A 16,392-nucleotide genomic window follows, 5' to 3' on the forward strand; every position below is an offset into this window, starting at 1 on the left:
AATGTCTATAGTTCATCATAAAAAGCCTGTGCTTTTTTTTCTTGTTCTACTTTTTTTAAAGTGTAGTATCTACAGCAGTGAATTAGGGAATTGTGGGGGTTGAAAAGGAGGTGAGTCATTAGTTGTTTAAAAAGTTGAAGTTTATATCTGTATAAACAGCCTCTCAATACCTCAACCATCACCAAGACAAAAACAAAAACAAAATCTAGAGACCTTTTTCCATTTCTAATTCTTAGTGAGAAAACATGTTCTCTTTATATTATGTTCTGTTTTTGTCAGGGTTTTAAGAAAAAAAAATGTTGTGGAGTAAATATTTCCTCTTGATTTCAAATAGAGACTTTGATGTGTCAAGGTCCATTACCTTTTTTGGAGGGAACTGGGGTGCTGGGTATTGAATTCAGGGGCACTTGAGCACTAAGCCACATACCCAACCCTATTTTGTATTTTATTTAGAGACAGGGTCTCACTGAGTTGTTTAACACCTTGCTTTTGCTGAGGCTGGATTTGAACTCACAATCCTTCTGCCTCCGCCTCCCAAGCTGCTGGGATTACAGGCGTCCTCCACCATGCCTGGCTAAAGTCCCTTACCTTTTAAGAGTCCTAGCATTTAAATGTGTCTCTCATAAACCAGTTAACAGGCTAGGGTGAGTTGTTGTGTTTAGAAGACCCTCTTGGTATCCATTCACGTCCTTTGTGAACACAGGTGAACAGGGCAGACTCTGCCTGAGAGCTTTGTATAATTTTTCTGGCAGGGGATCATGCCATGTCTAATGTATATACAGGGCAAGTTAGAAGTGCTACAGAGTTAGTGGACTTAGAATCAAATTTTAACCAATGACATATGGAGAGTTGTTGGATAAGGGTCCCAGCTTCCTTGCCTCCTAGTTGTGATAACTACGAGGTTTATCCTGCACTGTCTCCTAAAATTCCCCACTGAATGGAAATCTTATTCATGGAGTTAGTAGACTTGATAATGTAATTTATTAACTTCTTCCTTGTCCCACTCGCCTATCAGTGTTTCATGGAGTTACTTCAAAAACAAGTTACATCCATTGAAATTATTGTCTCAGAATCTGCTTCTGCGGGAACCCAGCAAAAACAGCTTAATACTAAAAACAGCTTGTTGTAGATTGGGATAGACACCTCCCCATAGGATGGTGACTTTTTGCTTATTGCACTAAATGTAGCATATTATTATTTGACTTCAGCTTAGTTTTGAATGTGCATTCTCCAAGTAACAGCAGGTTCACTCAACACAGCAAGGGCACATGAGCTAGAGAGATAGAAAAAGACAGAGAAATCAGCAACTCCAGGATTATGTCAGACATCTCTGTCTCTATCAGGAAGACCTCCAAGCTGCCATGGAGGAGGGACATTCTCAAATTGGGTAAGAAGTATAAATAACCAGTTGGGAATAGCTCCCATCTCTCAGAATCACCTCACACTGCACTTCTCTGGGGGAAGAAAATAAGGCCAGATGGCAAAACGGGGTTTCCAGCTGGAAAGATCTTCAATAATAGTGGGAACTGCTCATGACTTCTCTGTCAAGTAAAATTCATGAGATGTGGAGACAGGATATTAGCAAGGCCAGAAGGGAAAGTGTGGTCCCAGTATACTTCAAACTGGACATGGAATGGGAGTTAGAAGTGCTGTAATAAAGTAATAAAGTCCTGAGGCCAGATTTAGGCAAGAGATTGAACTCCAAGACTTGGGGGTGGTACTTTCTGAAGAAGTTTGAATCTCATCTGTAATACCTGGACATTGGACAAAGTCCCCAAATGGCCTGTAGATCAGAGTGGTAAAAGGAGGATGATCTGATTTTACCAGGATTTTTTTGAGGTATTTGGAGCCTTTAAAATTGTTGACTTGGGCTCCCCCTGAACTAATGTTATCTATCAGCTTGCAAAATTTAAGATGTCAGGTTTTAAATTAAGGGTAATTGGAGATGATCAGAATTCCTTTCTGATTCTTGGATGTTCTAGGGAAGAGCTGGTCATTATACAGAACTCTCTGGTGACAAGGTGGTAGACAGCAAGGTAGAGAGATCACTGGATAACTCTTCTGCTAATAAGATAACCTCAATTCAGTTAAAGGTTTGCATTAACTACCTATCATTCTACTAAAAAAGACCAGTTAGATCATTCCACCAATTTTTCCTATGTTTAAATTTGTACTTGCTCTGTGATTGGGTGAAGGAGGACTATCAAGTCGTGGACCTCTTAGGGCCTTAGTTTTCTCATCTGTAAACAGAAAGAATGTTATCAGGGCTGCATTTCCAGGTGGTTTTTGACTTGAGTGTCCTGTGCCTCTGAGAATAGATAGTGATTTTTTTCTTGGTGGTCTAAATGAGAGGATGCTTTTCTAGAAGGTTCAAACCACCAGTCAGCAAATCTCTTGGACATCAAGCTGTGGCTTCCCTTAATCCTGGGGCAGTTCTTTACACTGGTCATTGAGGCACCAAGGCAAAAGAAGGTCAGAATAGTGGTTTATCTAGACTTCAATTCCAGGTCTCTTTAGGACTCTTCTTTACTCTGTCAGCCTCTGAGGCTAGAGATGGATGCTGAGCAATCCTAGTTCTCATAAAGACCTATCATGGTTCACTGATCTGTGAATTTACTCTAACTCTTCTTAACTATTTATACACACACACGCACGCAAATGCATGTTAGCATGTGATACTGGGAGTAACAAACTCTTCACCTTAATAGATTGTCCTAGTCCATTCAGGCTGTTCTAATAAATGCCTTAGGAACATTCCTAACAATTCCAGATGCTGGGAAATCCAGGGTCAAGGCACCAGCAGATTGCATGTCATCTTCTGCATCCTCACCTGGCAGAAGGGCAGACCAGTTCCCTGGGGAGTTTTCACAAGGGCACTAATCCCATTCATGAAGGCTCTGCTGCATGACTTAATCACCTCTCCAGAAGCCCCACTGCATGCTAGCATCACACTGGGGATTAAGTTTCAGCAAATGAATTCTGAAGGAACACAAACACTCAAGAGTACAGTATCTATCTATCTATCTATCTATAGTTATATATAACATATTGTTGTAACATTTATTCTCTATACTTTATATTTTAGAAATTTGTAAAATTTGTATTTGGAAGTTTACTTTATGTTCATCCTGTTTTAGTTTTCACACTCTTTAAAAAGGACTTTTAAAATTAAACATTGAGATGATTGTATGCTCAGAGACAATTGTAAGAAATAAATTGGAAAGAAATAAGAGACCCAGAATAGCCTGGAAAGATCCTGAATACCCTTTACTCAGTTTTCCCCATAATAACATCCTGCAAAATTTTGGTACAGTATAATAAGCAAAATACTAACATTGGTACAGTCAAGACATAGGACATTTACATTATCACAATATTTCCCTCACAGTCATTTCCTTCTTGCCCCCTGCCTGCCTTTATCCTGAAAACTACTAACATGTTCTCCATTTCTATAATTTTGTCAATGCAGGAATGTAAATGGAATCACACAGTATATAATCTGGGATTGGCTTTTTTTCACTCAGCATAATTCTCTGGAGATTTTTCTAGACTGTTGCATGCATCAAACAGTTCATTTCCTTTATAGTTAAGTAATAATATATGCTAAGTTATGCCATGGTTGGCTTACCCATTCACCTGTTGAAGGGTATCTGGCTTTTTTTTTTTTTTTTTGTCCAAATAAACCAGCTACAAACATTCATGTGTAGGCTTTTGTGTGGACCCACTTCTTCATTTTTCTGGGATAAAGGCCCAGGAATGCGACTTCTGGTTTGTATGGTATTTGCATGTTTATCTTATTAAGAACGGTCAAACTATTTTGGAGTAGCCATACCATTTTACATTCTCACCAGCTGGGTATAAATGACCCAGTTTTTCTGCATCCTTTCCAGCTTTTGGTGTTGTCCCTATTTTTAATTTTAGCCATTCTCATAAATTTTAGCATATAGCCATATCTCATTATGGTTTTAATTTGCATTTCCCTAATGGTCAATAATGTTGAACATCTTTACATGTGCTTATTTGTAACTTGTATGTATATCTTTCTCAGTGAAATGTGTCCTGATATCTTTTGTCCAGATTCTTATTGGATTGCTTATGATCATTTGACATATTCTAAATACTAATTCGCTGTCAGATGTGTGATTTGTAAACATTTTCTCCTACTCTGAAGCTTGCTCTTTCATATTTTAATGGGCTCTTTTATAGAGAAAGATTTTAGATTTGATGAAGTCCAGCATATCAATTTTTTCCTTATTAGATTATACTTTTGGTGTTCAGTCTGAGAATTCTTTGCTTAATACTAGATTTCAAAGATTTCCTTCAACTTTTTAAAAAATGTTTAATAGTTTCACACTTACATCTCTGACTCATGTTGAGATACTTTTGGTCTGAGAACTGAGGTTGAGTTCTAGGTTCAGTGGTTGCTTACCAATGTTCAATTGCTCTAGCACCATTTCTTTCTGAAAACGCCTTGAATTATTCTATATTATTATTATTCTATATTATTCAATACTCTATATATGAAATATTCTATATTATTCAAGGCATTCACACCTTGAATTATTCTATAGTTTGAATCTTAAATGTCCCGCAAAGGCCCATACATTGGAAGTTTGGTCCCTAGGGAGGAGCTTTGGGAGGTGGTAAAGCCTTTACAAGGCTTGGTGGGTGATGTGCCCTTGAAGGGGATTATGGGACCCCATCACCCTCCTTGTTCTCTGTTGCTCCCTGGTGACGAAGTTAGCATTTTTTCTCCACCACACATTCCTGCTGTGATGTGCTGCCTTACCACAAGCACAATGGGGCTAATGAATCATAGACCAAATCCTCCCCAACTATGAGCCCAAAACCTTTTCACTTAATAAGTAGATTATCTCAGGGATTTGTTATAGTGACAGAAAATTGACTATCACACACACTTTTGTATCTTTGTAATATATCAGTAGATTTTTGAGAGTCTATTCCTGGATTCTGTATTTTATGTCATTGATCTACATGTCTGTCATTGAATTACACAATCTTGATTACTGTAGCTATAAGATAAAACTTGAAATTGGGTAGACTAGTTCATCCCACTTTGTCCTTCTTTTTCAAAATTGTCTTAGCTATCCTAGCTCCTTTGCCTTTTCATAAAAATTTTAGATCTTGTCGATAGATCTACAAAATCTTTGACTATTTTGTAGAAGTTATGTTAAGCTAGTATATCAATTTGGGGATCATTGACATTTGGGGTAACTACTTAATTTTTTTTCCAAGTCATATCATTTTTCATTTACTTCCATTCAATGAGAATTAGGAGCACTTGTGCTCTCTACATGAATCTGAGCTCTAAAGCTGTAAGAAGGCTGAGGAATTCTAAGCCATGTATTAGCAAGTTTGAGGGAGTGTAGTGTGACCACATGCCAAAAGAGTAAGCATGCTCAGAGGAAAGGTAAGTGGTACTGTAGCTGACTCTGGAAGATATGGTCTTGGAAAAGTTCTTCAAAGAACTGTTGGATTTATATGGGCAGGTAGGAGAGGAGTGCATGGAATCTATTCAGACTTGCCTTTAGAAATAGTTGTTTGCTTTCTGGTTAGTCCTCAATGGAAGAATCTTTATTGCTGCTGTCATTTAGTTGTCCTTCTCTGGACCTTTTCTATCCTTGATAGGTTTTTATATTTTGAAATACTTTATTGACATTGCTCTCCTGAGCTGTGTGTCTTGAAGCATCACAGAACATTTATGCATTTTAAGGGAAATGTCATTGCTATTCTCTCTCCCATTGAAAATTATTTTTGTCCTACAGTGACTTTGGCTGCCCCTGTGGATTGTTGTCTCAGTTGTAGTTTCAGGAGTTGGTCTGGCTGTTGAATTTGTTTGTGCTTTCCTTAGTACCCAAATTAAAACACATGTTCACCATCAGATGTTTTTTGCAGATTGCTCCCAGTGCTCTTTCTGTGGGTTGTGCCACCCAGAGGTTGGCTTGGTCTTAAAAATCATTCCAGAGCGAGGGCACCCCAAAGAGAATCATTGCCTGAGGTGTTTAGATACAAGTGCCAGCCCTGCATCTCTTTGTTCGTATAGCATGCTCATGTCATTCTCTTCTGGGTATTGATTTTTAAGAATTAATTTGTATTATGCTGTCATCTAAAGAAAGTCTCTTCTGCTGCTCTTCCTGCTGCCTGGGCAATGGAAGGTGTTTAGTCAGAATTTGATGAGTGACTAAAACAGATGACTGACATCTGAAAAGAACATAAAATGATTCAGGATCTTTTATAAATGCAGGCAAATGACAACATTGTCTGTTACTTCTAGATAGTGAGCCTTATGTGAAACCCTTTGATTCTGTCTGTTCATCTTCAAGGGGACATCCTTGAAGTAAGGACTCACAGGGTCACTGCATGTGGCAGCATAAGATGAACACTGATGCTTTGTCTCCCCTAGCATTCTCAGTTTCTGCTAAAATATTTTTTTAAGATTATATATATATATGTATATATATATATATATATATATATATATATATATAAATTTGTAAATGGACATAATACCTTTTTGTATTTGTTTATTCTTATGAGGTGCTGGGAACTAAAGCCAGTGCATCACACATGGTAGGCAAGCACTCTACCACTGAGCTACAACTCCAGCCCCTCTGCTGAAATCTTAATACAGATTGAGTTGAGGAATATGTTTGGATGTGGGGTATTTAGCTTATTCAAAGGATATAGCAACCTTATGGATGTAAGTGGAGCACCTATTTTTTTAGCTGGCTTTTTCTAGAGCCATAGAACCTGTTCTGTTATTCATGACACATAGGGAATTCTTGTTCAAATAAGAGTAAATTTAGAATATGCATCAGTGGCAGGATTCAATCCAAATTACAACCAAACCATCTATATGTACTCTCTAAACTGTTTCCTGTTTGGGTAGAGAAGTTGCATATTCACTCCTTTTATTTTCTTGCAGATATCCTGAGTGACTCTCACACCTTTAAAGAAATATTTTTCCCCACTAAAGCTCTAAGAGACTCACAAGACATGTGAAGTTTCTCATGGTGAACATGTTATAGTAAAGCAGGTGATGAAGATGCCTTCATTTGACAGTGGACTCATTCCCCTTCCTCCCCCAAGGATCCATGGTTCATTAGTTTGTGTGGACCACTGGACTAACCGTGTCTTACTGTTTTAACAGCCTGAGCAAGTGGTTTTATTTTTTAAAAGAGAAAGAATATTTTATGATAGAAGGAGTTCACCTGAAAAACAGAGTAAAAAAAAAACATATAAACGCATATCAAGGGAGGTTTTAATTATACTGCATTTAAATGTAAACTTAATCTTTCTTCCTGGGAAGAATTTATTCTGATTTTTCACTTTAACAAATAATGTAAAGTCACTATTTAAACTACTGTTGGTCTTTTTAAAAGTTTTATCTCAAAGTAGCTAAATGGCTTTGTTGCTCATGTGGGAATGGAAATTAGCTCTTGGCATGAACTGCTTTAATTGAAATCAGTTTGTGGGCTGAGTTCCTATGCTGCTTGACTGATGACATCATTTCCTGTGCTTTTCCCAATCCTTACTGTTTTTCTAAGATAGGATGAAGCTAAGTATAACTTCAGATTTTAAAGCAACTGTACACCTTTTCCTGACCTACTTAGAATATTATCCAGCATTTTTATCAAATCCTTTTTGCCTTGGTATCTTTACAGATAACTTTTTAGTTAAAAAGCATTTTGGCTGAGATATTTTAATGGACTTATAGGAGCCTAAAATAACAGTTTGTTTGAATCAGTTTCCTGGGTTGCTTGACTTCTATAACAATGCTCCATCAAAGGAGTTATTTCAGCTTTTATGCATAGAGAAAAAAGACAAAAATATTTTTAGTAGCAGTATACTGTGTAAGTGCTGTGTAAGTGCTTAGTACACAATAGGCAGCTTCTCAGTCTCAGTCTTTGAGCCTGGCTTTTGATTTCATTATCATGTAGCATGAGTTGAGAAAATAGAAGTTAATTTAGCACCATTATGTATAGCACCTACATACAGGTAAGGTGCTACTCTAGGCGTTTGAAGGGATGTAATTAATAATTGTGGCATTCTTCGCTCTCAAGAAGTTTTAGGATAAAATCAATTGGGAATAGGAGAAATAACAAAATAATACATATTCAAAGAGAAATATAAAGTACTTTGAGAGGAAGGAGGGTTTGGGAGAGGGGAGGGAACAGAGATCAGAAAAGAACAAGAAAAAGAAGATACATTTGAAAAGGATGTTGGAAGCAGGTGGAATTTCAGGTTTGTGAGAATTGTGTGTTGGTGATTGAAAATTGGGGGGAGGGTGCGGAGGGAGAGAGAGACGAGGTGGGGTGATTAGAGAGGCGATTCCATGAAGAAAGAGGCTAGCACAAAGCCCCTGGCATAGGCATGCTGCATAATAGGCATCCATAAATATTTGTTAAGAGAATAAAAAAATTGATGTGTAGATTGGAGGACTGGTTCACAAGACATCTTATGAGTGTGCAGACGAGCCATGAAACACGTCATGTTATCATGCTCAGGAGAGCATTTAATGCTGAGGTGCAGGGAGTCCTTCATGATGATGGTGTTTCAGTAAGTGTGTGGCTCTTGAAAAGGCATATTGTTTTCAACTAGACTCTGTTTTCTTTTTGTTGTTGGTTATTTTTTTAATCTAAGAGGCCATTATAAGTATTGGGTTCTGCATCTTTCTTTCTCTGTTGTCAGGGTGGTTTGTGTAGCTGCTTAGTAAAATGGCCCTTTGTCCTGTGGCCACTTTCTGAGACTGTTCTGGACTCTCCATAAGGGGCACTGAAGGAGGGTGGTTGCTGGGAGGAGTCTTCTCTGGTTCATGGAGAAGATTTGGCCCCTGTGCCTCAGGAAGATTGAGCCTCAAGAATGAGCAGAGCAGCCGATTTCAGCTCTTGGACAGAAAGAAGGAGTTCTTTTCTCCTAACATAAAATTGTGGAGTATTTTCCTCCCACAACATAGAGGACAAAATAAGCTAAACTTCCAATACCCAGTTCTGGCCTGTTTGTATAGAGATGTGTTAACAAGAATTCATGATTAATTCAAGCCTTTAGTCCTCTCCATCCACTCCAAGTAGGACACTTCTAGATGATGAGGAAATAGCCTGAGATTTTGAAAGTGCTATCAGCATACCTAAGCTTCCCAAGTATATCTATGCTGTTATTTCTCCTAGTGGAACCTCCTGGCATTTTTAAGAATATAGCATCTTCTGCTGTCTCATGGTCTCAGGTCTAAGACTATCCACCCTAAACCCTGAAATGTCTACTCTTGTAGGTGAAAATGTGGCAAAGAGTGTATTCTAAACACTGAGGGTCTTCTTGAGTTTAAGGTTACAGTTTAAACAAGCAGCTTTTTCTGAGCCCAGTCCAGCCTCCTCCCATCTTCAGGCAGCCTTGTTATTAAATGCCTTTCTAGGTATTTTTTTTTCTCTTTTCTGCCTCCAATGTGGAATTTATTACTCTTGTTTCCCTGGCCACCTACCTGGGACTCTGAATCATTTCACGGAAAAATTATTGCTATTGTAATTTTGTCTTGTATCATTACTCACAGCACTACTTTCTTGTTGATATAAATTATAAGAAATGACATTGAGTTGTAAGTTGTGCTACATTAGGGAAGTCATTTAGCACTATTAAAGTAAATGCCAAAGAAACAATTACAGTGCATTGTAAATGATTTTGTGCACACAAGTGATAACATGCTTAGCATTGTTGATTAGGTCACTTCTGCATAAATATGTGAATTCTGATACATTGTTTTATTTTCTCTTCAAATACTACAGATCAAATGAACTGTTGAAATCTATGCACTTAAATTGCAAAACTGAATCATTCTCCTTCTTCTTTTTTTTTTTCCAAGTACAACACTGCACTATTCGCTGTATGAATGGAGGCAGCTGCAGTGATGATCATTGTCTGTGCCAGAAAGGATACATAGGAACTCACTGTGGACAACGTAAGTAAACCAGGTGGTCACTTCCATGTAGACACATCATAGCGTAATGAAATAAGTGCTGATGGATTTTCTTTGATTCCCCGGGACACGACATTTTTAAAGACACCTAGGGACCCTTACAGATGAACACATCACTTAACCAACATATTTGGCACCAGATTTCCTTTCGGAATATTGATAATAATTTGTTTGATTCATTTTCCTCTTGTTTGTCTTTACCACCCTGCTTGCCTCAGACCTTTGATTGACAGTTACTACCTAAGGTGCAGGATCATTGTTAGTTCCTAATGTTACCTTCCATTCATTTGCTGAACTTTTCCATTTGGATTTTCAGGAAGCATCTCAAATAAAGTATTTGAAAACTCAACCTCATGTTTCTCCCTAAACATGTCTTTTCTCTTGATTAATAGCATCTGCAACTCTTTTTAGTTTCCCACACTAGGTTCTGCTACTGTAGTACTTATTACACAGTGTTCATTCACAACCACCATTTATTGCATCTGCTCTCTACCAGTCCCTGTGCTTTGCAGAAGATGAAAATTCCTTTCAAAAAGCTTATTTTTAATTACTCTAAGAAGAATATATAGAAACTGGGAAAAGTTAAAAATATGAAAAATAAATGATAACTAATTCCATCATCCCTGATGCTATCTTCTAGATTTTTAATGCATATTTAGATCTTATTCTATTCAGATCTTATTGTGTATAATAATTTTTCCTACAAGTTTTTCACTTAAAATTTTATTAGAAATATATTCATATCATTAAACATTTTAAAATACATTTTAATGGTTTCATAAAACTCTATTATATTCATGCTTTACTACTTGCTTAATGGTGAATATTATTTATGTAGTTTTCAGTTTTTGCCATTGTGTATATATTTGTTATGATGAAAACTACTATTATAAATAAGCCAAAACTTATATAATACCCTACTGACCATCCCCACATTGCTGCTGGTAAGAATATTGACTGAGTTTTGTGCAGCTCAGCATGGAGAGAGAAGAAAGGCAGTGCAGCCTTCCCCAGTGTGAGCGACCCTTTGGCCTGAGTCTCGAGGGATGCTTCAGAGTTTACCTGTCAAGTGATGAAGGATGGTCCTTTTAGGCAGATAATATCATGTTCCAAAGCACTGCAATAGGACAGAATAGGGAATGTGGGATGTAGCAGGTGCTTTGGTGTTGCTGGACGTTAAATATGGAGAGAAGTGAGGAATGGGAATAAGGTCAAATAGGAATCATGGGCTAGGTTTTGATGTCTTTATACATATAATCTTCCTTCCGAAGTCAAGACAGGAAGGGATATTAAGGTAACAAATGACGAAGTGCACTTATGAGTTACTTACTCTATGCCTGACACTTTTAAAACACTCTTTACATGTTTTAACTCATTTAATATAATGGCTTTTTGAGTGGGAAACCATGAATACTACTTTCTAACAATGAGGAAACTGGGGCACGGAGACTTCAGTACTTTCTCTAGGGATATACAGATGTAACTGCAGAGTTGGTGCTGGAACCCAGGCAGTCTGACTCTACAGCCCATGTGTTTAGTACTATGAATACCCATCTTCTATACTTTATTTTAAGAGGGTTTACAATGAGAAAGATCATTGTGGCCACAGTGGTGAATCAACTGGAGTGGAAGAAACAGAAAGCAGAAAGACTAGGCTAAAGTAAGGCTCTGGTTACAGAGATGGCAAAATGGGATGGATTCAGAGGCATTTGGAAGGAGAAACAGGAGGGGCACCTCTCTTGCTCCATTTGACGCTCCCTGGAGGGGGGAGTTTAGCCCAAAGCCCTGCACACAACAGGTGCTCATGTAACTCTTGCTGAATTCGAAAACCAAACCTTTCCTTAACTTCATTTTCCTCATCTGTAAAATGGAAGAGTTGGGTTCAGCAATCTCAAAATTTCTTTTTTCTGCTTAAAATCTCTTAATATTTCCCTGACTACAAATGAAGAGGTGAAGCAGAACAACTAATAATCATAAATCTCTCTAGTTTTTATGATGAGAAATAGACACCTGTCATAATTTTAAGCATTAAAAGGTTATATCAGTTCAGGTCTTCTGCTGCCAAGTGGATGCCAAGAAAGCATTAGATGTATAAGAGATTTATGTGGGGAGAGGCTTGTGGAAGATAATGGGGAAAGGAAGCAGGATAGTGAGGGCTTGGCTTTCAGATCACAATGTGGTCTGTTTAAGGAGAGAAGAGAGGAAGAACAATTATGGGGTAGGAGCCTCAGACAAGTGCACCTCTGATAGAGCCTTGGCTAGGCTGGTGACAAGCCTAGAGCAAAGATTGCCCATCAGAGTTTCGTGTTGGCATCAATGGCCAGATCTTAGTCATTGGCTGAGGGGGTGCCTCAGGTGAGACTGTTGGAGCACATCTGAAGGTGTGGCAGCTGGAAGCTGACTGCCAGCTCAGCTCCCTGCAGAAACTTCTCCAGAAGGGAGAACTGAGTGGCTCAACTTCACAACTGCCACAGGAGTAGAAGCAAGGGAAAATGTGTGAAGGAACCTTAAATTTAGAAGGAGGTAATAGGAAAAGCATCATGGAAGAGTCAGGTTTAGCTGGGCTTAGAAGAAAGGATGGGATGGCAGATTTGGTAGGGAAGAGCCTAGAACCTGTGGTGAAGATGCCTACAAAGTCATGCCTGCAGAGTTATAGGAAATTGTACAGGGAGGAGTTGTTTACAGCATAAGTTTTCAGCTCTTATTTTAATGCCTTTTCTATCAAGGAAAATGTCTCTCTCTCCAGCATCTCAGGGGTTATCTCACCAATTCTATTATGACACTCCATTGGGTCTTCATTATGACACTCAAATTACTGAATCATTGTTTGCAGTTAATTGTGTAATTTTACATGCTATATTTCTGTAAGGGTGATATCAGTGGGAACAGATATCATGCTTCCCTTCCTGGGAGCCCTCTCTAATTGAAACAAATCATAAGTCAAAGAGTCAGCTTGCTAAAATGTAGTTGCTCTCTGGTGAAGTTTTCCAGAAAACACCACTTTGGATGCAAGACAGAAAGCATTGCTCAGATACTGCGTGTGATGTGACTGTCAGCATTAACATGGAAAGAAGTCACTGCTCAGGCAGTTGCCTGAGGGACGTCTCAGGATCTCTGACTGTGGGGCAGCTGTTCAAAACAAAAACAAATACCAGAGTGATTATGTATATTTTTATTGTTTTCCTTTCAGGGGACTGCAGTGTTACCTCATTAGCATCTATTTTCAGGTAAAGCTTCTCAGTTCTCTCCTTATCTTACAGCTGTCTGTGAAAGTGGCTGTCTCAATGGAGGGAGGTGTGTGGCCCCAAATCGATGTGCATGCACTTACGGCTTTACTGGACCCCAGTGTGAAAGAGGTAATGTATTTTGAAATCATATGCATAAAGACCTTCTGATGGCTAACCTATTATTGATTTGTATAGGCCCTGGATTTGTCCAGCTATGTTTTGAATTTTGCTGAGCTTTATGGAGGTTTCTGAATTGTCCCTGGAAAGTATGACAAGGCCTTGGCCCTGAGTCTGTGCATGTTTTTCAGCCATCATGCTGGTGGAATGCAATATTCCTTAGGAAGCATATATGTAAGATTCATAGATGTCCAGGGATGTCCCAGGAGTACTCCAAATAATAAACAGCTTTAATTTTAATGTGAATTTCTGTTTTCAAGTTTAAAGCTCACTGTTACTTCTGATTAAAAGAACTGTTTTACCTGATTTGCCTGCCTATACATGCAAATATGATGTTGAGATCTATATGGATGTGCAGTATTCTTAAATTTCCCCCCATGAACTTGGCGTTATTAATCATTTTGTCTCTACATGTTATTTTCTCATCACTCCTGATTTTATAGTGAACATTTAGGAAGTTCATGTCATTCAAAACTGAACTGGAAGATTACTTGGGAACTTTTTAAGTGGCACTTGTCACTTTTATCCAAAGTTGTATAAAAATCTTCTTCTAAGATGGACGGTAAAGATTAAGTAGCAGATATTCAATGTGTGACATTTAAAACATAGCTGAGAAAAGCAAAGAGCAGAAAGTGGTATGTGAAAAATTGTTTATTTTCTCTCTTTGTACATGTTCAACTAAATTCAGTCATTTTCTAACAAATCAACAGTACATATTTTGGTGAGCAACTCTAGGTCAATTGCTGTTATTATTGGATTAAAATTATATTGTAATTTAATTAAATCCCTGCAAGGTATTGCTGATGATGCATAATAGACCCTTGGCATCCTTCTGAAGTCCCTCCTTAAAACTGTCTTACAACTTTTGCACTGGTTATTTTTGTTGATTTACAGCTAATATACATCATCCAGTGGTATTGAGAGTAATAAAGACAACTGTTTATAATAGGTAGTATCATTCTATACCTTATTGTTTACTCATTGAAGATGTTGGAGATTAAAATCGTTTACATGTGAAGATAATTTCTCAGATGATAATGCTGAGTTTTACTTGTTTTGGAAAAATTACTAATAAAAGGAATTTATAGGTTATTTTTATTTCTAATGAAGTTGTTAATCATTTATTGAAAAGAATCTTGATTCCAATACTTCAGATATTGATGATAACAGTCTGAAATAAAGAGGGCATAATATCGAACCTCTCTACAGTTATTTCTTCAAGATTTTATCTTTGCTTAAGAGGAGGAAATGGCTTGAATGGGTTAAGTGTTACTCAGGGTTTCTCCAAGTTTTGGGGTGTCTATAACTACTCCCTTTCAGGGAGAAAGGCTATCCTGAAACCTACATAAAGGTGTCAATGTCTGTTGGCCCCAGAGAATCTTCATAGTGGTGATTATGTAAATCAAAACAATCCCTTAAATGACAGCTTTCGGGGCCTTTGTGGTAGTGGAGAGGGAGTGGAGAAGCAGGAAGAGACTGTCTCTATTCATTGTCCTCTACTTATTTGGACCATGAGCACAGCTCTGACCTTCAGTTGGTCCAAGGAGACACCAATGTCATTTCCCTCATTATATGGGAGAGGGGAATCTTTTTTATTCCAGAACTGTGTTTCCATTTATAGAGTCTCTGCTGTTTGAGGGCTCTTCTGAAAGTTATCCACTTAATTCCTTAAACAATTAGAGTCAGTCTACCCTCTTATCAGATGTATGTTTGTGATTTCAAGAGTGAAGGATAAATATGTGGAATCAAGTCAGGACAAATCCATCCTGAAACACTAGAAAATATTCAGCATGGTTTCTTGTGATGGTGAGTTAGTATACTTCTTAAGTTGTGAATAGCAGGATAATGCCTAGGCTAATTGTAATCTGTTTTTATCAGGGTGTGACGTTTTATTTTTAAAAAATAAATTTGCAGGAAGCCTTCACTGTTTTCCTTGCTCAACTCACATTCTCACTAGTTCTTTGTCTATATCTCTTTTTTATAGCACTTACCACTTTATATCAAAACTTCAGATTTCTACTTACTCCACTAGAGTGCAACCTCTTTGGGAGTAACTATAGTTTCATTATCTTTTTTTTTTTTTAACATACATGACAGTAATGGAATGTATTACACTCATTATTACCCATTTACAGCACAAGTTTTCGTAACTCTGTATATAAAGTATGTTCACACCAAGTTTAGTGCCTGATGCATGGCACATGATTGATAGACATTGAGCTGGATTCCTTGTATAGTATCAGAAGATCTGGAGATATAATTATCAGATATGGCTAATATCTTATGGAAATAATTGCTGTTTGCCTGCTGTGGGTAGTCCAAGAAATTGCCTGGCTCTCTCAGGAACCCAAAGTGACTGTGCAAGACCCCTTGGGAATGAGTGGCAGGCTTTGGATCACTTAATATCAATAAATGAAACTTAATAATCCATGAACATCACATTTTGGTTTTTGATGGATATTCATGCTTGAATTATGAATCATAACATTCAGACAATCATTGATTATCAAATTTGTCTCACTTGCAACATTTATCCGTTAAAATAATTTGTTTAAATGTCTTGGTTAGTTGGCCACCTTAGGCAGGTAGTGATGATATATTGTAGCATTGCCTGTCTTTCTTCACTCAGAGAAAGAAACGTTGTAACCACTGGGTTGTTTGACCTGCAGGGCTTACTTTGTAAAAACTGTATAGGAATAGCCTTAGATATAGCCTGGAGTTTATCACAGTCCCCACCACTTCCTGTTGTTACATACACTGCTTACTTCATTCATTTAGCTTCCCCTGGTCCCTGTGGGCACTTAAGTTTGCCACCTCCTGCTGCATTCTTTATCAAAGATGGTATCTCTGTTTTTTTTTTCTTTCCATTTTTCTTTCTCTTACCGGTTTTTCCTATAGATTTACATTTATGGTTTTCTTGTTGTTCCCCATCCCCTTTGCCTTCTCTCTTCCTGGGCTTTGACCAAGCAGTAGAATTTATCATTGCCTTAGCTCAGTGGT

General features: G+C 37.8%; 1 protein-coding gene across 4 annotated transcripts in view; it reads left to right on the plus strand.

Moving 5' to 3' along the window:
• The window catches only part of Fbn1 (fibrillin 1), a 222,372-nt gene that overhangs the window by 32,062 nt on the left and 173,918 nt on the right, over positions 1-16,392 (plus strand). For all 4 annotated transcript variants that reach the window (XM_078049643.1, XM_078049640.1, XM_078049641.1 and 1 more), the window contains exons 5-6: positions 9,875-9,970; positions 13,249-13,344. In XM_078049643.1, coding sequence (XP_077905769.1) covers positions 9,875-9,970; positions 13,249-13,344 — 192 coding nt within the window. The remainder of the gene's footprint in view (positions 1-9,874; positions 9,971-13,248; positions 13,345-16,392) is intronic.

Source organism: Ictidomys tridecemlineatus, chromosome 5 (assembly GCF_052094955.1).
Source record: "Ictidomys tridecemlineatus isolate mIctTri1 chromosome 5, mIctTri1.hap1, whole genome shotgun sequence".
Lineage (NCBI taxonomy): Eukaryota > Metazoa > Chordata > Mammalia > Rodentia > Sciuridae > Ictidomys > Ictidomys tridecemlineatus.